Source organism: Hydra vulgaris, chromosome 15 (assembly GCF_038396675.1).
Source record: "Hydra vulgaris chromosome 15, alternate assembly HydraT2T_AEP".
NCBI classification, from domain to species: Eukaryota; Metazoa; Cnidaria; class Hydrozoa; order Anthoathecata; family Hydridae; genus Hydra; species Hydra vulgaris.
In genome coordinates this window covers 12,011,197-12,037,038 of record NC_088934.1, presented here as the reverse complement: position 1 = coordinate 12,037,038, position 25,842 = coordinate 12,011,197, and the positions used below count along the sequence as shown (strand labels likewise).

At 28.1% G+C, this 25,842-nt stretch overlaps 1 protein-coding gene across 4 annotated transcripts in view; it reads left to right on the top strand.

Annotated features, from left to right (window-relative positions):
- LOC136071979 (leucine-rich repeat and coiled-coil domain-containing protein 1-like) overlaps window positions 1–25,842 on the top strand; it is an 84,515-nt gene that overhangs the window by 9,510 nt on the left and 49,163 nt on the right. For 2 of the 4 annotated variants that reach the window (XR_010643922.1, XM_065818783.1), the window contains exons 3-10: window positions 9,427–9,626; window positions 9,931–10,032; window positions 10,600–10,689; window positions 15,069–15,273; window positions 15,858–15,955; window positions 16,131–16,230; window positions 16,396–16,514; window positions 18,796–18,930. Coding sequence is in view for 3 of the 4 variants with exons in the window: in XM_065818783.1 (XP_065674855.1) it covers window positions 9,427–9,626; window positions 9,931–10,032; window positions 10,600–10,689; window positions 15,069–15,273; window positions 15,858–15,955; window positions 16,131–16,230; window positions 16,396–16,514; window positions 18,796–18,930 (1,049 nt within the window). In the remaining variant the exon portion in view is untranslated. The remainder of the gene's footprint in view (window positions 1–9,426; window positions 9,627–9,930; window positions 10,033–10,599; window positions 10,690–15,068; window positions 15,274–15,857; window positions 15,956–16,130; window positions 16,231–16,395; window positions 16,515–18,795; window positions 18,931–25,842) is intronic. The other 2 variants (XM_065818784.1, XM_065818785.1) reach the window with 2 other exon arrangements.

The following is a 25,842-nucleotide window of genomic DNA, read 5'->3' as shown; positions in this document are numbered from 1 at the left end:
TAACTTGCAACTCTAATAGTGGTTGCTTGCAGCGTTGCTGGAAGTGAAGATGTTAAAAAAAACAAGAGATAGTCTATAATAAGCTAGAGCTATATCTTTTGTTAGATCCTCAATAGGTGCAACAAGAGATAATAGCTCTAGCTAACTTGATCAGTAGTATTGTAAAATAGAAACAAAGGTGCAATCTCATAATGATGTTGCACAGGCTCAAGCTATACTGCTAGTGCGTGTGTAACAGCATTCAGCGGTGTACATTCAAGTTTTTCCTAGTCACAGTAGAAATAAAAACTTTTTGAATTGCAGGGCCACTGAAACAGTTTTTATTTCTCATTTGAGTTGTCTGCCATGATAACCAGTAGTCCAGTGTAAAAGTTTTTTTTTTGTATTTTTCCTCAGGTGAAACTAATGATTTTTTGAAAATTTTAGTTTATGCAAAGCCGTATACTTTGTTTTCAAGGAGCAAATTATTATAAGTTTGTTAGTGAAAAAGTTATAAAAAACAAAAAAATAAACTTACGACTACAAAAGTAATAACACTCTAGTCACTTGCTGCATTGTAATATTAATAAAACTATAATAGTGTTTTATAATTATAAGTGCTTTATAATTACTTTTATAAAGCGCTTATAATTTTTAAAGTTCATTCTTTGTTCAAACAACATTAGTAATTCCAAACTTTAATCAAAGTAGATGAGCATCTAGAAAAAATAGAGTGGATATTCAAATATTGTTAAAAACTTTTACAAATACATTTAAACAACTTTATAAAAACATACTTTATAAAAAGTTTAGGATTATGAAAAACGTTATTAATAGTCCGTAAAAATGTGCGTTAATTATAAAATCAGCCAATAAAATGTGTTTTGATGGACCATTAATAACATTTTTCATAATACTAAACTTTTTATACAGTACCAAGGGGCGAATTAAGTGATCGCGAATTAAAAATTCCGTAAAAAATTCTGGTCTTAAATTGTAAAACTTTTATGAATGGTAAAAAAAAAACGTGCAAAAATGATTCTCAAGAAAAACAAAATGTGAAGACCAGAATTTTTTACTGAATTTTTTATTCACAATCACTTAATTTGTCCCTTGAGTACGTTTTTTATGAAGTTGTTGAATAAGTTTTAAATATTATTTGAATTTCCATTCTATTTTTCTAGATGTTTTTCTACTTTTAAATTTGGGATTACTTATGTTGTTTGAACAAAGAATGAAATATAAAAGTTGTAAGTGTGTTATAAAAGTAATAACACTATTATAGTTTTATTACTTTTATAATGCAGTTAGTTACTAGAGTGTTATTGCTTTTGTAGTCGTAAGTTTATTGTTTTATTTTTTAAAACTTTCTTGACAAATCAAACTTTTTCTCGAATCAACTCAAATTAACAAATTTGAGTTGATTCGCCCCTTAAAAGACAAGTTACACCGTTTTACATAAACTAAAGTTTTGAAGACAAGATATTATTCCAAAGTTTGCATTTTGCAATCGCTTTATTCAACCTATGAACTACTTTAAATGCTTTTTAAAGTTTTTTTATAAATAATTGTAAGGAATAAAATCTTTGTAGGTAAAGAATAGTTTTATTAATAAACACACTTTTATAAGTGATAATAAACACATTTTTATAAGTGATACTAAACTTTAAACACACTAAAACTATATACTTAAACTTTTATAAGTGATACTTAAACTATAAACACACTTTTATAAGTGATACTAAACTTTTATAAGTGATGATAAAAACACTTTTATAAGTGAACTTTTATAAGTAATGAGGCAATTGCTTGGGTTATTAAACGGTGTTCTGAGTACTATCTATGCTTTGAGTCAAGTTCTTCAATCTAATTTAAAAATGAATAAAGTACCAAAAACTATAAAACACAAAAAACCATCATCATCACCAAGTTCTCTAAACTTATCATTCACTAATATTCGTGGTCTTCGAAGTAACTTTTCTTCAGTTGAGTCTTATCTCTTGCAAAGTTCACCAGACTTACTTGCTCTTTGTGAGACTAATTTGAGTTCGGCTGTCTCATCTTGTGATCTTAGTGTTGATGGTTATCTTCCTCTAATTCGTAAAGACTCCAATAGTCACATGCTTGGTCTCGGCATTTACATTCGTTAGAATTCACCCATTTGTCGTGAAACTAGGTTTGAATCCACAGACTATTTTTTCATGTGCTTTCGTTTAGCACCACTTAACTCTATTGCCTTTCTCTTTGTTTTATATCGCTCTCCTTTATCTCAAGACTGCACTCTTTTTGACTTTATTTCTGATCATATTGACCAAGCCCTCTCTCTTTATCCATCAGCTAATATAGTTGTTGGCTCTAGTGTCAGTGCATTGAAGCCCACAACTTTTGCCTTTCTCAATCCCTAACTCAAATAGTCAACTTTCCAACTCGCTTTCCTGACAACCCGAATCATCTACTTTCTCTACTCGACTTATGTCTTGTTTCTGATCGTAGTCAGTGCTCAGTTTCTCCACATTCACCCTTAGATTCTTCTGATCCCAGTTTTATCTCTTTAAAACTAATATCTCATTCTTCTTCATCACCTGAATCTCCCTATTATCGAACCTCTTACAACTACAGTAAAGCTGACTGGGATTCTTTCCGTAATTTTCTTCGTGATGGCTCTTGGGTAGAAATCTTTCGTTTTCCTGTCAACAAATGGGCTTCTTACATAACTTCGTGGATTCAGACTGGCATGGAATCTTTTATTCCCTCTTGACGATTCCAGGTCAAGCCTCACTCTTCTCCATGGTTTTCCTCACACTGTGCTGCTGCGATTGCCAATCAAAACCGTTACTTCCATATTTATTAGCAAAACAATTCTCCAGAAAACAGAGGTCTGTTTATTACTGCAAGAAACAATTGTAAAAAGGTTTAGTCAAACGCCGAAACCTGCTATTCTCAGGTCATGAAATCTCGTATCTCATCTCAAAAATTAGGCTCTCGTGACTTCTGGAGAATCTTTAATTATATCAATAATAAGGGCAAATCTATAATTCCACCTCTCTTGTATGGTTCAGACTTTGTCACCTCACCTAAAGACAAAGCCGAATTGTTTGCTAGAAATTTTTCATCAATATCATCTCTTAATTCCACTAGTCGCGTTCTACCTGTTTTTGCCAACAAACAGGTTGATCCAATCGCTTGACATTCATATCACTCCAGCATCTGTATCTGGAGTGATTTCCTGTCTGGACTCTTCTACAGCTTGTGGCCCGGACAACATACCTGTTATTGTCTTGCAGAAGTGTTCTCTGGAGCTATCGTCTATACTCTCAAAACTATTCAACAAGTCCTTATCAGAGTCTTGTTTTCCAGCCTGCTGGAAGCAGCAGCTGTTATCCCTATCTTCAAAAATTCTGGAGAGCGATCTGATTTGTCTAACTACCATCCCATAAGTCTTCTTCCTATCATAAGAAAGGTTTTTGAATCTTTAATTAACAAACACTTAATTTCCCATCTTGAATCTAATAACTTACTTTCTGACCATCAATATGGATTTCTATCTTCTCATTCTACAGCTGATTTGCTAACAGTAATAACTGACAGGTTTTATTGTGCATTAGATGAAGGTGGAGAGGTTAAGGCCATCGCTTGACATTTCAAAAGCTTTTGATAAAGTTTGGCATGCTAGTCTTCTCCACAAGCTTTCTTCTTATGGTGTATCCGGCAACATCTTTAAGATCATTGAATCCTTCCTTTCCAATCGTAGCATAAAAGTTGTCCTCGATGGACAACACTCTTCTTCTTATTCTGTAACTTCAGGGGTTCCTCAAGGTTCTATCCTTGGCCCTATACTCTTTTTAATTTACATTAACGATCTTCCAGATATTCTTACATCTAAGGTGGCATTGTTTGCTGATGATACTACCATTTATTCTTGTTGTGATAAGAAACCAACACCCTCTGATTGCTTGGAGGGGGCATTTTAGCTTGAAAAGGATCTCACTTCTGCTACAGCATAGGGCTCACAGTGGCTGGTGAACGTTAATTCAGATAAAACTCAATTTTTTTCAGCCAATCGTTATCGCAATAATTTAGATCTTCCTATATTTATGAATTGTGATGTACTCGATGAGTCACCTACTCTTCATCTTCTAGGATTAACTCTTACTTCCAATCTTTCTTGGAAACCATATATCAAATCAGTTGCAAACTTAGCATCTGCTAAGGTTGCATCTCTTTATCGAGCTCGTCACTTTCTTACTTCGGATTCTATTCTCTATCTTTATAAATCTCAAATCCGGCCTTGTATGGAATTCTGTTGCCATATCTGGGGCGGATCTTCTAACAATGCCGTTTCTCTTTTAGACAAGGTGCAAAAACGCATTGTAAACATAGTTGGACCTACTCTTGCAGCCAACCTCCAACCATTATCACATCGTCGTAATGTTGCTTCTCTTTCTCTTTTCTACAAATACTATAATGGGCACTGTTCCAAAGAGCTAGCGTCTCTTGTGCCATCTACTAAAATTCATTCTCGAGTTATTCGTCATTCAATTAAGTGTCATCCTTTTTCTGTGACTGTTCCTAAGTGCTCCAAAAACGCTTATTTGTCTAGTTTTTTTTCCTCGAACATCAGCTCTTTGGAATTTGCTTCCTTCATCTTGCTTTCCTGATTAATATAATTTGCAATCTTTTAAGTCGTCCGTCAATCGTTATCTTGCTCTACAATCTTCATCTTTTCTTTTTCAGTAACTTCCAACTTTAATTAGTGGCTGCTTTCAGCCTTGTTGGAAGCGATGTTTAAAAAAAAAAAAAAAAAATGAACAAACTGTCTGGTCATCCTGCTGGGGTACTGACAGGCATTTTTTTTTAATTTCAGTTGTCCTTGAAGAAAACAAATCATTCCATGCTACAAGGTGACCATGAGGGTACACCCCAGGCATTTACAATGCATTTTTGAATATTGTCTAAATAAAATAGCATCATTAGAAGAACTAGCATAAATATGGTAATAGTATTCCATATCGATAGATAAGTAGATTATAGAAGTAGATAATAAAATCAGAAGAAGAAAAATGGAAAGTGCTATAAAAAGAGGCGGCTTTTGCAGATGCTAACTTTGCAATGAATTTAATTTATTGTTTTCATAAGTGAAATTATTAGTTTAGTATAGAGCTCATTAGTGAAAGATAATACAAGAAGACTTACGTCTTCTCATATTATTCAAAGTAGAGGACTCAGTAAACATGTTGTCTTTAGTAGAGGACTCAGTGAGCATGTTATCATTTATCGGAATAAAAAATATCATTATCAAATCGGGTTTGTAAATTTACTGACTTTGTTTTACCGGTAATTTGGTAAATGAAAATTGTTATACCGGTAATAAAACAATTCAGTTTTTATAATACCATTTTGATTAAGTATCATTTTTTAAAAAGTAGCTTCGTAAAAAGATTCCAATGTCTTGTCTCCTGATCAAGATCTAGTTTTATTACAAATTAGTTTTGTGTTACTTTCTTCTAAAACAGTTATTCCTTTATTCTTGTTGGTTTGTTTTTTTAAGAAAAAGATGAAGTTTTTCCTTCATAGAAAAATCAGTATTTGGTTTAACAGTAATGAGGTTGTAATTTTAATCCGAATCTGATTCATATAGGTGTCTTTAAATACTCTCTTCAGATTCCGCATTGTACAAAATATTTTCTACTATGCCAACAGTAGTTTTTATAATTATGGCTTTACTGCTGATATTAAAAATGCCATAATTGTCTTTAACAGAATTAATAATATTAGAGTCTGTTATATAATGTAATATGTCTGAAAACATCATTACTTATTCTTTAATATAACTTATTAATTCATTCTTTAGTGCAATACTTAAAAAAGTGCTTTGGTTACTTAACTTGTCTAACATAAATTTAAATGTAAGATCAGCTACATATAAATAAACCTTTTCAGTGCATAGTGTTTCAACGGCCAACCTAATAGGTTGCAAGCTTGATATTATATTTGAAAGTAATTTTACTTCACTTTTGTTAAAGTCAATGTCAATTTTTTACATCTATCCGACTTTTTCGAACAGCTTCTTGAAGTTTTAAAAATCTTCCCAGCATGCTGCAACTACTACATCTAGTTTTACTGTCTAAAATTAAAGAAAGTTCTTTTCCGACAGTTTCTTTAACATACTTTTGCAGTAGTTTATCATTTTTGGTTGGTGATTTTCTGAAAAGTTTTATAACTTTCCAAATTTTTGTAATTAAAGAATTTAGCTCTGCATTTTGTTTAACAATTTGGGTAGTGTCGATATCTTCATGGCCTACTTCAAAATTTTCAAGTTCACTTTTTCGAATAATTAGAATTAGAATCAACATTAAGTTATACATTACCATCATGTTCATTAATATCTTGTACATCTGTTGAACTAATATTATAAAGCACTTTTATGATATTGATGTCCATTCATCTGTGGTAAGGCTATAAGCTTTATTATAGAGCTTATATTGTGAAATTTCCTTTACAACTTCTTTATTTATTTTATCGGCATAATTCACTACTTTTTTGTGAATGGTTTCGGGCAATTTTGGTAACTATATACCCTTTTGTTTTTAGTAACATCTTTAAATCTTCAGATGTACACAATTTATTAAAAGGAATGCCATCTTGTGCAATGATTCTTGAAAGTACAACTTCAAGAAATTTGTCTCTTTTTTTGATAAAAGAAGTAATTTTGGATGCTATTGCAACTGCTGGTTCTTTTGCGCGTTCTTCTTTATTTCTTTTTAAAACATTAATTTTATGTTGACTGTTGCGATGGGCATGTAAACCACTACTTCCACCTGCTGTTTTAATTCTTTACATTGTTTTAATTCTTTACACTGCTGTTTTAATTGTTTACATATGGCTATATCTCTCGTTTCTGTTCAATTATAGTAATTCTAAACTTTTATTCATTAAAAGGTCTTTAAAACAATTCGTAAAACAAAATTGAAAAAAAAAATTTCTTTTTTAAAAAAAATTTGCAAAGTAAGCTAACATCTATTTCAAACGTTGTTTAATTAGAGTTGTTAAGTTTACTAAAGCATTAAGTTTAAACAAAAGAATGCTTTACACTTTTATATTTTTAATTTTTAATCTATTGACAAGAAAATAAATAATTTATTTAATGTTTATAGTATGTTCTTTATTAGATAAAAATATTCAGCATTTAGGAATTAAAACAATCCTTACAGCAAAAAGCTTGATTTACTGGTATATTACAAAAATTTACTGGTAAAAAACTTGAACCAAATTTAGGTATTTACCGATAACCGGTATTACAATCCCTAGTATCAAAAGAATCATTAATTATTAGTAGCAGAAAAGGACTGAGTTTTGTTTGTGTTAAACCTGCATCCCAAGCTGTCATAAAGGGGAGATAACATTTAAGTTCAGCTGGATGTTCTAAGCCATAAAAAAGAGGTGTTTTTTTATTTTTAAATAAGACTGTGGTTTAAATAAGACTGTGGTTTTATATATATATATATATATATATATATATATATATATATATATATATATATATATATATATATATATATATATATATATATACATATATATATATGTCATATACTCCACCACTTATTATCAGCAAATAGAGTTACTTTATAGATAAGGTTGTCTGAAAAATCATTAGTATAGATAAAAAATGACATGGTACCAAGGAAAAAATCATTTCAAATACCTCAGAGGTATTTGAAAATGAAGAAGTGTGTTGTCCATCTAGGACAACATTAATACTGCTATCAGGGAAAAACAATTCAATATTTTTTTTTTAATGTTTCTAGAAAAATGTTTCTTTTTAACATATAAAAAGAGCTCATGGAGAAAAACAGCTCGTCAGACTTTTTTGAAAGCAATTTTATCGCTTTAGCTTAATGCATCATAGTACCATTTTTTTTTAATTGCAATTAATAAATTAGCAATAGCACAAGAGTATGAAAATCTTCATCGATTGTCAAGATGTTAGTTGTTAGACTCATTATCAAGATGTAAGTTGTTAGATAGGAAAACTAAGAAGGAAAATAGGCAGGAAAACAAGATTTGATTCAGCAAGTATTCAAAAATACATTTTGTATTGATCTCTTGCAATCATAAACAACTTTTAAAAAAGCCATTATAGTTTAATTTTTTCAAACTTTGCTTGCATTTTCATAAACAATTGGATTTACTCTAACTTTCTTTGATAATTCTTTAAACTGGTAATTTCTTGAATTTCTACTTGTTCAACTCAATGCATAGTTTTTATTTTATTTATATTACCCATTTAGATTCCATTCTTTTTACCTAACATTTATACTAGATTCCATACTTCCATGAGTTCATTTGGATACTTCATAAGTATCAAATAAAATATCAACAATTTGTCTTTTGGTTTTATGCAACTGTAGAAAGAAGATAATGTAAAATTCTTTAAATAAAATTGAATATAAAAATAGCATTTAAAAAATAAATAAGTTTTCTAATGTAACTCAGTGTGCAGTGCGCAGAAAGTTAAAAAACCTGGTTTTTGCAATCAAATTTTATAGAAAATTATATATGCAATTAAATGTCATTTAATTGCAGAAAATATTTGCATAGATTTTGTTATATTTTTTAAAACAGGCTTATTGCTTGTGCAATGAATTTAAAAACTTAAGGAAATATGTTTCTTTGATTCATAGTTGAATTAAGTCTTCTTTTACCTAACATAGTTTTGCAGAACATGTTTTTCCAATACTTTTGAGTTCCTTGTTAGTATATATAGTATTTAGTTTGAATTATCAGATAATACAATTAAAATATATTGTTGATGTAAATATATTGGAATTTAAAAAAATATATTTATAGATATAAACATTAATTTGTTGTAATGAATTTAGTATGTTTGCCCCCTCCATCCTTATTTAATTTATTTATAATTAATACAATTAAAATGTATCACTGATATTAATATATTGGATATTTAAAGCAATGTATTAATAAGTATTATCATAGTTTTGTTGTAATAAATTTTTAAAACCAAAAATTTCCTATACATTGCAGTAATTGTGACGAGGTAGAGCGAAATTCTGAGTTCAATTCCTACCACTTCCTTGGTAGTACCACACTCAATTTTTTTCTCCATCCAGCGGCCTTTTTTGTCGAGGTTTGTGTTTCGGAGTTGAACAGTTGAGAGTGGGTTGTAAGCACAAAAAGTAACTTCCTTGAGTGTAGTAACCCTCTCAGCCTTGAAGAAGTGAATAACATAAAAAAAAAATTAATTCGTAAAAAAAAAATTTTATATATGCAATCCATTAGTTTTATTATTTATTATTTTTAGCAAGTTCTAACATTTTGATTTAGTAGTTGTTAAATGTAATATGATATAATAATGTTTAAATACAAAAAAAATATTATAACTTGATAAAGTTAAAATTTATTGTAGTTTTTTTTTGTTATTTAAAGGTCTTGGTGAGTATTTAGAACTATTAGAGACATCTTCTACTTCTATTGTACAATCATCTGCTTCTGTTCGACAATCATTAAATTCTATTCAACAGCCATCTTTTGTTCAACAGTTATCTGCTTCTGTTCCACAATCATCTGATTCTGTTCCACAATTATCAACTTTTGTCCAACAACCACATGAGCAATCTAAAGAAAATGTAAATATCTAATGTGATTATTTTGCTTTATCAAATTATTGTGATTTATGAAATTACCATTATTTATGTGATGGTTTTAATTTATACAGTTAGGATAAATTATTTAATTTGTGTAATTTAAGTGGTTATTATAATTTATTTAGTATAATTTATGGACAATGTGTTCATTTAACTAAACTTGGTGTTTTTAATTGTGAATCATTGTATATGAGAAAATTTTGTTATTAAATAGAAACATTATATTTTTATATTATACACTATGAATTTATGAGTTTATTTTGTTCTTATATATATTTTTATTTAGAATTTTGTGATTGAAAACATAATTACACCAAAAATCGATTCTGCTTTATTAAAGCACAAACAAAGAAACAAAATTGATTTAAAAGACATTTTAAATAATGAGGTCATTTTTGTTTTAAAATGTTAACTAAATATTGTACTAATATCTTTATTATGTTTTTAGTAGTAGCATACTCAATGTGTATTTCTGTTCCATGGCCTTCCATGTCAAGGCTTGTGTTTCGAGCTTAGATGATTGAAGACCGTCAGGGAAAAAAAAAATAATTTAATTTTTTTTTTTTTTAAATGCACCAGACAAGTAGTATGAAGTTTAAACAAAATGATTCAAATAGATGTTTCAAAATCTGTGGTCTTCACATGGTGTATCCTAAATTTGTAATAACTTATGTGCATTCTAAAATTGTGAGTTTATGTGCATAGTGCATCCTAAAGTTATGATAACTTATGTGCAAGGTGCATCTGAAAATTGTGATAATTTATGTGCATGGTGAATTCTAAAATTGTGATAACTTATGCGCATGGTCCATCCTAAAAATCTAATAACTTAAATTTTTTTTGTTTTTAGTTTAAAGCAAAAGTTATTTTGTATTAGAAAAGTGTTTTGTATTTAAAAAGTAATTTGCATTTACAAAGAAAGTTTTTTTATGTTTATTAAATATTAAAATTGTAGATCTCTCATGAGGCTAATATAGTTACAGAAAGATTAGATTCATTAGAAGATAAGTTGCATGTTCTTGTTGATCTTTATGTAAAGAGAGAGGTTTGTTTATTCTTGTTAAGTATCATTATTGTATTTATACTTTTTCTCAGTTTAAAATACTCTTTTTTTTTGTTTTAGAAATAAAACTTCTTTCACTTTAGAAATAAAACAATACTAAAATTGCATATTTTTAAATATAAAATAACAAATAAAAGTAAATAGTTTTGTGTTTCAAAGCTTTCAAAGCTCCTAGCCAGAAAACGAATCATAATTTTTAAATCTCAACCAAGTTTAAATCTCAACCATGTTTAACATCAATTTTTTAAAATATGTTTTAAAAATGAAATTTAGCAGTAGTAAAGACGAAGAAATGAAACAAAAGACAAAATAAAACTAAAATATAAAAGTATTACTAAGTAGAAACAAAAGCTCTAAAGAAATGTTTTAATGCTTCTTTTTTTTTTTTTAACCAAGGTTGTTAATTAGAAACTCCCTTTAAAAAGAAAAAGTGTAGAATGTGAAGAATTTTTAAAAGAAAATAAGTTCTATTTAATGTTCAACAATCAAATCAAAAGTAAAAAGTCAATCAAATAAATCTATCCAAAACATGAAATAGATTTATCTAATAGATGAAATCTTAGATCTTGTTTTAGTTAGAATTACATAGTTTTAATATGCATTGTATGAAAATGTTATTTTCTGAAATGAGAATGTTTCATTGTTCACAACATGGTTATTAGTTAAACTCTAATTTTGATTTTTTTAAAAGCTTAAAATTTATTTAGGCCAATATAAGAAGTGTTTAGGTTTCCATTATAAAAGAAACCTAAATTTTTTTAGTTAAATATAATAATTAAATAAAAGTTAAAATAAATAAAATAAAAATAGTTAAAATAATAGTTAAAATTAAATAAATAAATTTTTTTTGTTTGTTGATAAAATACCGTTTTCATTAAAGGAAATGTTTAATTTTAACCAAAAGTTAAGAAATATTTTAGTTCTAATATTCATTTATAGATTTAGTCGTTTTAGAAAAAATCTTTTATTCTACTGACTCTTTCTACCTATTAAACTGTTCTTTGCATTATGTATTCAATTTCTTCATGGGTTTTGACATTTAATTCCTAATTGGTTTTATTGATTGTTTTGCTATACTATCTATCCAAAATTACTCTATCTTTCCAATATTTCAATAGTAGTCTAGAGCAGTCAAGCTAGATTAGTTTTATATTTTCAACGTTATTAACTTATTCTTATTGATTATAGGGCTTCTAGAGTTTTTGTTGAATTTTTGTTTAAAGAGTTTAATTGTTAATTGAGATGTGTGGTTGGGCAAACCCATCTTCTTGCTGCCACCATATCTGATGAATCAGGATGTTAACCATCCTCGCCATTACTGCCACCATATATGACGAGTCTTTGATTTCATAAGATTTTTATTTTTCTTTATGTTTTTTTTATTGAATTCAAGTGAATCTGCTTTATCATTAAAGTAATAAGTTGCACATGCATTACACAAATAAATTAAATAATAAAATTTTCAAAATAATAATTATAAATTTTAACTTAATTTTATAAACATAAGTTTTTGCTAAGCTATAAGAAAATTTTTTTGGCGATGCGTGTATTTATTTTGCAATACTATAAATACACAAATTCCTTTTTAGGGTAAATGCTTATTTTATTACATTTGTTTTTAGTGTAAAATTTGAATATTTAAACAGTTTTCCATTAATAAATTTCTTTATTTTTAATTTCCAATGTTTAAACTTTATTGTTCCGATGTATTAAAAGAAAAAAGTTGCTAAAAGTAATTTTGTTGTTATGGCAACTTTGTAATGTCTAGCAGGCAACTTTGTTCTAGTGGGCAAACTTGTATTGTCTAGTAAGCAACTTTGTGTTAGTAATAGTCCCTGTGTCAACTGATGTAGCGAACTTGGTCAAAGGATTAAAAAACAATATTAGTCATAAATATTAATAAGTGATAATCATATTTTACTTTTTAAATATTTAGGACTTGTTTTTATTTATTTCGTTTTTATTATAACAAGTTTCCGCTTCAAAAATAGCAAGTCAAAGCATTTATTAACTGTCATTTTTTAAAATGTCTTTTTAAAAAATTATTTAAATAGATAAAGTAATAATTTTTTGAGAGATATATTTATCTGTTTAAAGAGATGTGTGTTTTTTTTGTTTGAAGAGATGTATATATAAATATATTTGTTTGTTTGAAAAGATATACATTATTCTTTTTAAATAGATATATATTTATCTGTTTGAAGAGATATATTTATCTGTTTGAAGAGATATATATTTGTCTGTTTGAATCTTCGTACTATTTTATTTTGTTTTCTCTGTTGTATTTATTTTTCCTGAAGCTACACTCTTTTTGATGTTGCATTTGATTAAATTTACCTTTTCTTATTATCCATCAGCCAATATTGTTGTTTATGGCAACTTTAATGTTCAGCTCACTGAATGGCTTAATTTTAGTGCCACTGTTCCTGTTAGCACTAAAGCACAAAGTTTCTGTTTATTTTAATAACTTACTCAGACAGTAAACTTTTTGACTCATCATCCAGACAACTCTAATCATCAATGATTTGCACTTTGTCAATGACTTTAACTTGCGTCAGTTTATCCTTGTTCATTTTTAAGCGGTTTAGGCTTATGATCTCATTAAAATGTTTATTTTGCACTTTTTTTGTATTGTTTCCACCCTTCGTTATTTTCATCATGAGTGATTCATTATTGGACTTTTTACTACTACCTTAAGGCTGAGTGGGTTTCCTTTTATTTTGCTTTTTTATGATGGGTTCTCCATGTGTCTATAAATGTTCCCCATAATCTCCTTGTTTCAGGCAGGCTTGAGAGCTTTTACTTCTTCTTGTTGATTTTAAGTCAAATTTTATTCTACTTCATGGTTTTCTCTTTCTTGTAAAGTCATTATTAATAATTGTAATTGTTTCTTTTTTCTTTTTCATAAGTACACCTCTCTTGAGAACAAACTCTGTTTCTATGATTGCAAGAAGTTGATGCAAAAAGTTATTGTCTGGTGCTTAGGTCCATTATTCTCAGAAAACTAAATTTTGAATTTTATCTCAAAAATTAGATTCTAGCACCTTTTGGAAAATCTTCTTCCAAAATGAATCAGATCCATGTATGAGAAATAGAATGATAGGCTTACCTTTTTGGAAAAAAGGTAAGTCTATCATTCCATTTTTCATACATATATCTCATTTTTTTAAGGTTGAACTATTTCCAAATAACTTTTTCTCCATTTTGTCTCTTGAATCCAATGACAATAAACGATTCTGTGATCATCTCTTAAATCTAATAAAATTATGATTCTGTGATCACAAGGTATCTATTAATCAGACTCTGTGATTGAATAAACTGAAGAAAGTTGTAACATAAATAATTTTCTAGGCAAAAATAGTGGAAAAAAGTAGATTAAATAAGTTTTTGATAGCGTTTGGCATGCTGGTTTTTCATAATTTTAAATAAATCTATTCAAAACATGGATAGATTTATAAGATTTTCATCTTTTATTGTATCTGATAAAGTTTTTCAAAGAATTAAAAAACAAAAAATCCAATCTGTTGCAAAGTTAGTATCTACTATAGTTGCTTATTATTTTTATCCTTGCTTTATTCTTATTCCTAATTCAATTTTCAAACTTTATAAGTCTTTTATTTGTTCTTGTATGAAATACTGTTGTCATATTATGAAATACTGTTGTCATATTATGAAATACTGTCATATTTTACTGTTGTCATATTTAGGCATATTATGCTAGTATACTATGAACTGCATTTACAATACAATTTAAAATTACGATGTAAATGCGTTCCTGCTCTACATGCTTAACTTGAGGCATCGTTCAATTGTTGTAATGTTGCATTTCTTTCTCTCTTCTACATGTTCTATCATTGGTTGCTTTCATTTTTTCATGTTTCAAAAAACTGCTCAAAACCTTTTATTCATCTGTCTTTTATGATTTTTAAAAGACTCATACAATTTTCAGTTTTTTAAGTCTTCCATCAACTGAAAACAAAAAACTAAAAGTAAAAGTTTTGTTATATATGTAAATAATGGTAAATGAACCATTTTTTACATCTTTTTGTTTTGTAGGAGATTGAATTCTCTTCTTTATTTTTTTTTCGATTTCGATTGAGTTAGTTTCTTTGAGACCATTTTTTTTAAATAGTTTAAAGAGATTTTTAAATTTAAAATTTTTTTTAAAGTTTTTAAATTATGATTTTGTAATCACATGGTTCTGCGTAACTCAAAAAAATTAATTATTAGATTTTTTATCTATTATTTTATATATCACTCATCTCTAGTAGTAAAATCATTCAACTATCTATTCTCATTTAGTGTCTTGAAATTGCAGTAGATTTTTTTTGCAATCTCTTTTTAATTTTTATTTTGTTTAGAATTTAAAAGAAAATATTGTTCCTCCTTCTCACGATATCTATGAATCAGACTCTGTGAATGAAGGAACTGAAGAAAGTTTTAAATTAAAAAATTTTCTAGGCGATAATGATAGAAAAAAGTGTATTAAAAAAAACAAAAACAAATCTGTTACCTTTCCTGAAAAGTGCATAATAAAAAAAAAGTTGGGAAATGATAATAAAAAAAGTAAGGCATTTAAATTTTTTTAAAGACTTAATTATTGTTTTGTTAGAGTATTTCAAAAGCTTAGTGTCTAACAATGTTATCTGCAAAATTTCATTTCAAATTTCAAAAAATGTTATGTACACTTGGAGTTTGGCAAATAGATTGTTACAGTTCAACCTCCTTTATTTTTATAGGAGGCTTTAAGGTCTCTGACACATAATGGTTTGTTTCCAAGAGATAACGACAGTATCTCAAAAATGAAATTTTCATGTTGCCATTTTTTAACACTATGCCACCAAATCATACTGAATTAATTTTATTACAACTATTTTTTTTTTGTTTTTAGATGTTCAACCTTCAGACCTAGGGTCTGCATTTGGTAATGCCGACCTAACTTCCAACCTTAAAGTGTTTGAGGTCAGCAAAAAATTGCCGACCTTGCTCCTATGTTTTATGGCAATCCCTTTGTATCAATTTTTTGCCGACCTCTAACAGTTTGAGGTTGGCAATTTATTGCTGACCTTATTTTTCCTTATTCCGAGGGTTGGATGTTGCTAAGTTACATTTTATTTGAATGTTACATAAGTTTTTCTTTTTTAAAAAAGCAAACAGATCAATAAATGAGAAGACCATTAAAGTTCAAGAAAAGAATTTTAAAACACATAAATATGTTAGAAGTCCACAAGAAGATGAGACTTGTTTGGCAAGTAGTTTTTTTAATTTTTTCTTAAATAAAAATTTTTATCTTTTGGTTAAGACAAATTTTTGTCTAAACCAAAAGTATTGATAGTAAAACGTTATAGATGATTGAATATAATTTAAGATTTTGTAAAATAAACTTTTACTTTGTTGCAAGTACAAAGTTATTCTGGTTTCAGGCATTAATGCAGGAAGTAAATACAGAGAGAGAAAGAAGATGGAAAGCTGAGCAAGCATCAAGTAAACTCATGGAAAATATGAAGAAGTTTCAAGAAAGAAGTAAACAGATAATGATTGAACTGAATTATTTTTTTAACTCCAAAATTTACGCTTGAATCCTTTTAAATTTGTATTTTTGTTAATAAATACAATTAAATAAATATTGTGAACTATTCCATTATAAATTGTTTATCACTAAAGTTTATAATTTATTTTTTTATTTAGTAATTGAAGATAAAAAATTTCAAGATGGGGCTGTTGCTGTGACTGAAAAACTTAAAGAAGTATATAACAAAGAAAAAAAGTCAAGATTAGAAGTTGAGAATCTTTTAAAAAAATGTCAGGTATTTCTTTGTTATTCATATCTATATTTTTTAATAAATATGTTTAAATAAATATGTAAGTTGTCGGTTAAAGATATAGATTAAAGAGTTTGACGAAGACTCATATATGTAATCTTTATTGGGCGAATTTAGGTATTTTTATTTTTATTTTGGTGAGTCTGTATCATGAATCAGTTTTGTTCCATTGTCTAAAAACTCCTGTAAGGTCTAAAAATTACTAAAGATTTTTTATAGACAAAAAAATGCAGCATACGCCATTTATGGAGTGGACATAAATTTAATGATTCAAACAGTATTTTTGCACAAAAGTTGGAAAAATAAAAATAACCCTAACTTGTTTAAAACACAAAGTTAGATATGTTAAATTAAAGTTATTAGTTAAAGATATAGATTAAAGAATTGTTTTAAATTAAATTGATGTTAATTTACATATTTTTAAAGTTGGTACATTGCTCTAGCCGATGCTATATATCTTGAAAGCTTCTTTTGAATATATTTCAGTTTGTTATAGAAGCTGTTAATATTCAGATTATTATGGAAGCTGTTTCAGCAGATAATTTGTGTTTGATTATAGAGATTGAGAAAGATTGTATACTAAGTTGTTAGAATTTATAGCAAGGGTGGAATTTCTAGGAGAAGTAGTTAATAGAGATTTAGAAAGAATGTATACTAAGTTGTTAGAATTTATAGCAAGGGTGGAATTTATAGGAGAAGTGGTTAATATTTGTAAGATAAAAATTGAAAAGACTGAAAAGGTAAATATTTTGGATTGTAAATGCGATATAGTTGAGAATTGGTATAGTTAATAAACTACTGTTTTGCAGATGATGTAGTGGTAAGCAGCCTAATGAAATGTGGCGAAGGTGAAGTCAAAGTGTGGTCATGCTGTTACTCGCATTACACTGAGGATTACTAAATAAAAGTTTACAATTTATCATTTAAAAATTTCAAGTTTTAAGAATTCAAAAATTTAATAATCTAAAATATTAATTTTCTTGACTATAAATTATAATTACTGGCAATAATCGCTATAAACAGCTTTAAAAAAACTTATAAAAAAGGCAGCTTATAAAACTTAACATGTTAAAATTCCCTCCACATACTAATAGTTTACTTATTAAAATTTTCTTTTTCAAATTACTAATGTTAGGTACTGTATTATAGAAAATCTTTATAACATTAATTTTGATAAAAAATAGTTATTAGTTTAATTTGATAACAGAAATTGCTAATTAAAAAATGAAATAGACAATATAAAACCCATTGGTTGTTTTATGCATAAATTATTTTGATCAGGTCTTCTTATTATTAATGTTTTCTAGTAACTGTTATTTTTTATTACGAGTTTACTATGACTATCTATAAATGTAAGAAGCCTTTTACAATTTGTTAATATTCCAATAGAATCATTTCTGTTACCAATTAACATTTGAGTTTTAAAATTGGGAAAAATCTCAGCACAGTTAAAAATCAAGAAGTCATCAGCACAGCTAAAAACCAAGAAACATAATCGACTTCATTTTTATTTATTGTCAATATCTGTAAAATTAAAACAATAAACGTACAAAAAATATAATTTCGAAATTAATTTTAATTAAATTTAAAATTTAATTTTATAATTTGTAAAATAATTTTGTAAATTGAATCTCAATTTGTAAAGATTTTTCATTCAAATGCTGCAGATATCTAGAATATATATCTACAGGGTGTCTGACACATCAGAAAAATCAGGGAAAAGTTAGGGAATTCAGATATCTACAAAAAAAATCAGGGGATTATCAGGGAAATTAGGTTAAATTTTATGAAAATCAGGGAGAAATCAGGGAAAATGGCGCTTCATCAAACTTAAATTGCTTAAATAAGTTGTATATGGTACATGTAATATAAAAGTTTATTTGGCAGTTTTATGAACTTTTCTTGATACATTCAATGTGGGTTGTTATATTATTTATATTTTTACAGTTAAAGAGCATTTTTCTAAACGAATCTAGGTCAATTTTTGTGAAGTTGAGTTAGGGTAACTTTAAATTAAATCAGGGAAAACAGGTAGAAGATCAGAAAAATATTAGGGAAAAGTCAGGGAAAGCCACCTTAAAATATTGGCAGACACCCTGATTCAACAGTCCCCAAATGAGAAAGAGCATCACTATGAGTTTTTTTTCAGTTTTTTTCCCTCACAAGTTTCATCAGAGTTTCATCAGATTTATAAATTTTAAAAAAGTTCAAGTTAGTAGGAAGTTTATCATTATACTTAATTTTGTATTACATTTTTTGCTCGCAGGAAGAAAACACTTCTCTCAAAGATCAAATTAATATTCTTCAAAGAAATGAATCTGATCAGAAGAAAATGATTGTTAATTTACATGAAACCATTACCAAGCTTGAGAAAGATAAAACAGAACAACTGATTGATTGTGTAACTTTAATTATTAACAAAATTTATTTACAATTATATATATATATATTTTTTTGTTTGTTATTCACCTTCTCAAGGCCGATAAAGCCACTACAGATGAGGAGGCTACTTAATAGTGGTTATAACCCTCTCTCAACTCTATAACTCCAAAACACGATCCTTGACAAACAAGGCCGCTGCGTGGAGAAACAAGTTGAGCGCGGTACTAACCGGGACGTGGTGGGGATCAAACTCGGAACCTCTCGCTTATGAAGCGAGCGCTTTACCACTACACCACTACCGCATACCGCATATATACAATTATATATACAATATTATATATACAATTATAAATATATATATATATATATATATATATATATATATATATATATATATATATATATATAAATTGATTTTACTAAAAAAGGCAGCATATAACTATTTTTTTTAAATATATTTTAGATATAATAATATATTTACAATATTTCATTGACCTATTGTGTTCAGCGCCATCAGGTAATGAAAAAAATTGTTACAAAACAACATAAAACCAACTGTTATTAACAAGAGTTAAAATAACTGTTGTTTTATAACGTTTTTTTTTTCATTACCTGATGACGCTGACCACAATAGTTCAACGAAATATTATATATCTTTAAAGGCATCTGATTACAAATTTGAAAATAAACCAAAAGCGGATATCAAAGAGATAAAATATATTTTAAAAAATAGTTATACGCTGCCTTTTTTAATTCAATCAATTTATTTATATACATATTGTATAACAAGATATGACTTTTAAAAATATATATATATATATATATATATATATATATATATATATATATATATATATATATATATATATATATATATATATATGTGTGTGTGTATATATATATATATATATATATATAATATATATATATATATATATATATATATATATATATATATATTTAAACAACTTTAAAATATTTTCTACAAAATAGAGTGCTCAAAAGAACAGAGCAATTCTAAATTAATAGAAAATTACTTAACTAATTTTATTTTTCATTCAACACTGTGTTTCATCAATAGAGACTCATCAGAAAATCCTTTTCTAATGAGTCTTTACTGATAAAACATTTTTGTTAGGTGATTTTCTATTAATTTATATATATATATATATATATATATATATATATATATATATATATATATATATATACATATACACGCACAGTAAACTCTGGGTTATGCGAACCTCCAAGGGGAACAAGAATTTACTTCAAATAACTGAAAGTTCGAATAACTGAAAATTTTCTTTAAAGTGACCAACTTCAAGTTACTTTTAAATTTTAACAGTAGCAGAAAGTAGAAAAGAAGAAAACCATCTAAAAAAAAATAATCTAAAATAAAGAAATAAAATATTTACAATTTTTCGAAAAAGTTGTCCATTTTCGATTGCTTTTTTGCCTCTAAAGAATGCTTATCAAACATCTTTGATATTAGGTTTAACGATTGTCGGATTTTGACACCGTTATTTTCAAAATGGAGGCCATTATTCAATCAACTCTATTGCACGTGCAACCTCTGATAATTTTGGCTTTACGGGAGCAAATCGTTCGAATCTTTGTCTATCTCCTCATCTACCTCAGCACAATTGTTGATTAAAATGGATTCCAGAATTTCTCAAACTGTGATAGCAATTGCTTTGCTTGTACAAATATCAAAATCTATGTTTACGTTATCTTCAACAGCAAAATCTTTCTCTACTAAGCCATGTGATCTAAGCTCTTTAACGTTTTCTTCAAGCAGTTCAAAAGGATCTTCTTCACCATTTATACTTGCAACCGGAATTTTTTTTGAGATGCCTGCCTTTCTAAAACAATTTATTACAGTGTTAGTCAATACAGCATCCCATGACTTGACCAACATGCTCATAGCTTCAAGAATGTTGATATTTGGGGTCGTTTTACTAGCATCGATGTATTTTATCTGACACCTCACAACATTCATACAATACAAAGTCTTCAATGCCCTTATGACTCCCTGGTCCATTGATTGCGTTTTGGAGGTTGTGTTTGGTGATAAAAATACTAATTCAATTGCTTTGAGATTTTCAACATTAGGATAAGCTTGGCAGTTATCTAGGATTAGTGCAACTTTAGCATTAAACTTTGCATCAAGTCTCCTTACATAATCAGTAAAGATTTCAGAGTCCATCCATGAATTATTTTGGGACTTGTACTGACAATGTAGGCTTTTGACACCTTTGAAACATTGTGGTTTTTCTGCTTTTCCGGTTATAAACATAGGCAGCTTTTCACCAACATTATTTCCTGCTGCAAAGCCTGTTAAACAAATTTTGCTTAATTTTTCTCCTGCACATTGTTCACTTTTAAGATGAAAGGTTTTTGTCGGTGGCTGTTGATAAAATAAACCAAACTTGTCAGCGTTGTAAAAATCTCTCAATTCGTACTTTGAGAGGATAGTTGGTAAATGGGTTTGCTCCCAACCTGATGCCTTTTCTACTGTACATGACCTTTCCTCACCAAAAAATGGTTCGAAAAACAACATTATGTCTATTTTTCCACCGATCAAGCCACCCTTCTGAAGCCTTAAAATTTTAGGTTGCAAAACCTAAAGCTTTTTCTCTAATGATGTATCCACCAATTGGTACATTTCGTTCACATGCGCTCATAAACCATTTATATACAGCTTTATCAACGGAATCATGCTTTCCCAAACTTAACTTTTGTCTCTTTGCTCCAAATTGACTTGACTCATACTTGCTAACTATGTTTTTTTTATGCGTAATCCAGTAAGGTAAAGTGTTTTGAGGAACACTGAACTTTTTTGCAACATTTTTTTTAGTTAGTCCTTTTTCTAAATCTTTAAGAGCAAGATATTTTTCTTTGATTGTCAGAACTGTTTTCTTTTGTTTAGATGCCATGTTGAAACTTCTACCACACTACTTTGCAATGTCTTCGATTTTTTAATTATATTTTAATAACATTATTTCGTTTATAATATTTTGATAACATTTAGTAACGTTACGTTTTGAAATGCAATGGAATGGTATCTTCAAACAAAGAAAAACTTCAAATAACTGACAGGGTTTTCGTCGAGGGGAGTAAAAAATTGTTTCGAATAACTGAAATTTCTAATAACTGCGTGTTCGAATAACTGATGGGTATTTGCATGAATTTGTTAAGGAAAATTCGCAAGGAATTAAAATTTCTTCGAATAAGCAGGAAATTCGAATAAGTGCCAGTTCGATTAACCAGGAGTTTACTGTATGTATATATTAGGGTGTCCCAGCCGCCCCTTATATTCTAAAAAAGATCTGTTCATATTCTTAAAACTTTCTATTGGTTCTCACAAGCAACTTGGTTAATTTTTTTCAAATTTTTTTCAAAATTCGAACACTTTCTGGGTCTCTAATATTATATGAAAAAAAGTTTTTTAAAAGTATTTTTTGGGAATTATTATCAAAAAAATACACTTTTTTCATTTCTAGTTACAAAAGGTATTTTTTCTGCAACAAACTCTAAAATAATAATTTTTTAATAAAATGATTATTATTTTTAAAATTTTTATATAATTTCGCTTCTTTTAAAAATATGATATACTTTTGAAAAACATTTTTTTTATGATATTAGGGACCCGGTAAGTATTCAAGGGTCTTGTGGTCCCCGTAAATCCAATAAAATTTTGAAGAAATTTAACTGAGTTGCTTGTGAGAACCAATAGAAAGTTTTAAGAATATGAACAGATCTTTTTTAGAATATAAGGTGCAGCTGGGACACTCTAACATACATATATATATAGCCCTCGGAATAAGGAAAAATGAGGTCGGTAATATTTTACCAACCTTAATCTGTTACAGGTTGGCAATAGAAATTTGGCACGAAGGTTTTACCATAAAATATAGAAGCAAGGGAGAGAGGTTCTAATATAAATTTTGCATTTAAAATCATACGTATTTTTGTTTTGGTTTTATTACCGATCATTTTTAATTCAAATTTTTCATAAATTCACAAAATTAGTGAGTTTGTAGTGATACTAAGAAGGCATTTGGAGTATGCAAATACATTGTTTTTAATATAACAGAACCATTATACCGGCCTTCAAAATGAAGGGTGGGGGGGCCATTTTTCAATTCTATAAAAGGGGGGTACGCCCCCTCCCTCCGGTGTTGACGGTCATGTGTAAAGAAAATATTTTTTGGTTGATAATATTGTAAATTGCTTGATACTTCATCAGTAATGTGTTTGTCTTACCTCTCCCCTCACCCTTATCTACCCCTGGGTCCCTCCTCATTTTTTTACTAATTAAAAATTGATTCAAGTTTTTACACCAAAATCAATTTTTAAGTTACTTATGTCAATTATGATAAAAACTAAGTTTTCTATTTACCTTACAAAAAAGCCTATAAATGAAAAAACAAAAGTTTTCTAATCACTTTTGAATTTCTTGAAATTATTAATGTTATTTAAACCTATTTCCATATTCCTTTTTGTCATCTTGCTGGAGCTTTTTTCAGGTTTTTTCATGGCTTAACAAACTTTGTCTATGGTTACCAGTCTCATTTGTTTTTCTTCTTCACTAATGTATCTATGGATAAACTGCTGCATCATTCCTACATTACTTTCTGCATGATTGTTTACTATAATCAAAATTTTGCATTGGCTAAAAACTGGTTGTAAAAACTCATTAACTAACACCACAAAATTTGGTGGATTACTTGTCATTATGCTTTCTAGGTTGATTATCTCATTGATATCCACTTTCAGTTTATTTTCAAATTTGTAATCAGATGCCTTTAAAGATGGCGTTTTGTAGTATAAAATTGATATGGCAATTAGTGTTTTATCTTTATCAGGAACTTTATAATTTAAAAGGGAAAGAGGTATCAAAGTTGAGTCTAAGTACCAAGAGTGTTTTAATATCGAGTCAATGACTTTATCTAGTGCCAACATTTGTGTCAAAGCTTATTTCTTAATCTTTTAAAAAAAGATTTTCTGTTACTACTTTTTCTTCATGAGTAACATGTTTCTGAAAATGACTTATTCTAAGCTCTGTAACATGGAGAAGTTGTAGAATGTATTTACCTAAATCATTTGTAATTGTATTAACAGTCCCTTTCGTAATGCCAGTATTTGTTGCTGTTGTGTCAAAGCAAAATCCACCAGCATTTGTGTCAAAGAAAAATTCACCAACATTTGTGTCAAAGCAAAATCCACTAACATTTAATACCATATTCATATACAGCTGCATTATTCCTTTATATTGATCGTCTCCTGAAGAGGATGGTAAAGAAGGCACACCCAACAAGTATGATTCACTAATAATATTTACGAGTACAGCTAGTTGTTTGCATTTTAGTTTCTTTCCTTTAATTGTCTCAAATATAGTTTTTCCATCAAAATGTACTTTTGTTTTAATATCTTCTTTAGCAATAATTAAAGTTTCTTTATTTTCTCTTTTCATTCTTCTAGCTGCAGTTGAGAGACTTGATTTAATGGCGTTTATGTTTACTCCTGCAGCTTGAACAACCGCTGTTGTAATTCTCTGCAGAACCATAGGAGAGATGTTATTAACAGTTGCCATTAAGGTAACATTTTCAGAATAAATATTATAAGAATGTTGGACCGAATTTTTGTACTGCTTGGTTTATTTTTTCTTTTTATCCATTCGCCTGGCTCGAAGTCAGAATCAAAAAAGTTATCTGAACTTAGTTCATCATTACTGCTAACGTCTGTTCGTAAAATTTTAAGATTTAACTCGGTGATCCAATTTTCATTGCATTTTTGCACTTCTTTATATTTAATGATTTTCCTTTATATAAAAATAAATTTATTAGTTATAAGTTGTTAGAGTGACAAAAACACAAAGTTAGCATATTTAAAAAATTTATCAAACTATAAAGAGTATATTATTTAAAAACTAAATGTGTGGATGAGAATCAATATAAAGTCCAAAAACAAAAGTTAGTTAAATCGATATTTTATATACTAATGCTTCACTCTATATAGTAAAGTAACTCAATAGTTCATCTACCTTGAGAGCATCATTTAATTAAGATCTGACACAATACTGCCTAAACATTTAAAAAAATAAAACTTACACTATGCAAATTCTCACAACCAAAACATAATCAAATTACTTTATTAGTTTATTTAGTGTCTAGAGGACCCAAATGATATAATCTCGGACCTTCTTGATTTAGATTTATTCGATCTTATCTTGTCACTTTGAATGAAATCTTTTAGTTCTGGAATTCCTATCTAAAAAATACGTAAATATCTTGTTATCTTGTTTTGAGTTTCTTTGACATTCTTTAATAAATTAGAATATTTTTGCTCAAGATTTTTCAAACTTTTTTGAATATTTACATTGCTAATAACGGGAAACTCTGCTTTAATCCATGGATGTTTTATTTTCACTGTGATACATTCACATTCAACTAGTTGACACCTATCAACCTTTAAGTTTGACTTTAAAGAACGATATAGAATATCCAACTTTTTTGTAATTCTATTTGGCAAATTTGATTGACAATATTTAAAATGTTGCAAGATTTTCATACCTGTTGGAAGTTGCGTTCCTAAACCATATAGGTTTTTCTTAAAATAGTATTACCAATACTATATAAATAATATAAATAAGTGTGCATTATTTATCTTATAGAGTATAGTAGTGTGATGGATTGGTGTTAATATTGAGATGAAAATGTGTTTTAGTGACCATGACTTCTTTTCAGGTAAATACAAAATATAATAAAACCAAATCGATAACTGTACATTATTTTTATTTCTATGCAACACATACCTGAAACAGCAGGCATAGCTTTATCAATAATATGAAAAATATTTTTAGGAGATCTCAAAATATTATTGCGCAAAATCTTGTGTTTCTGGTAACTCATATACTTGTAAACAA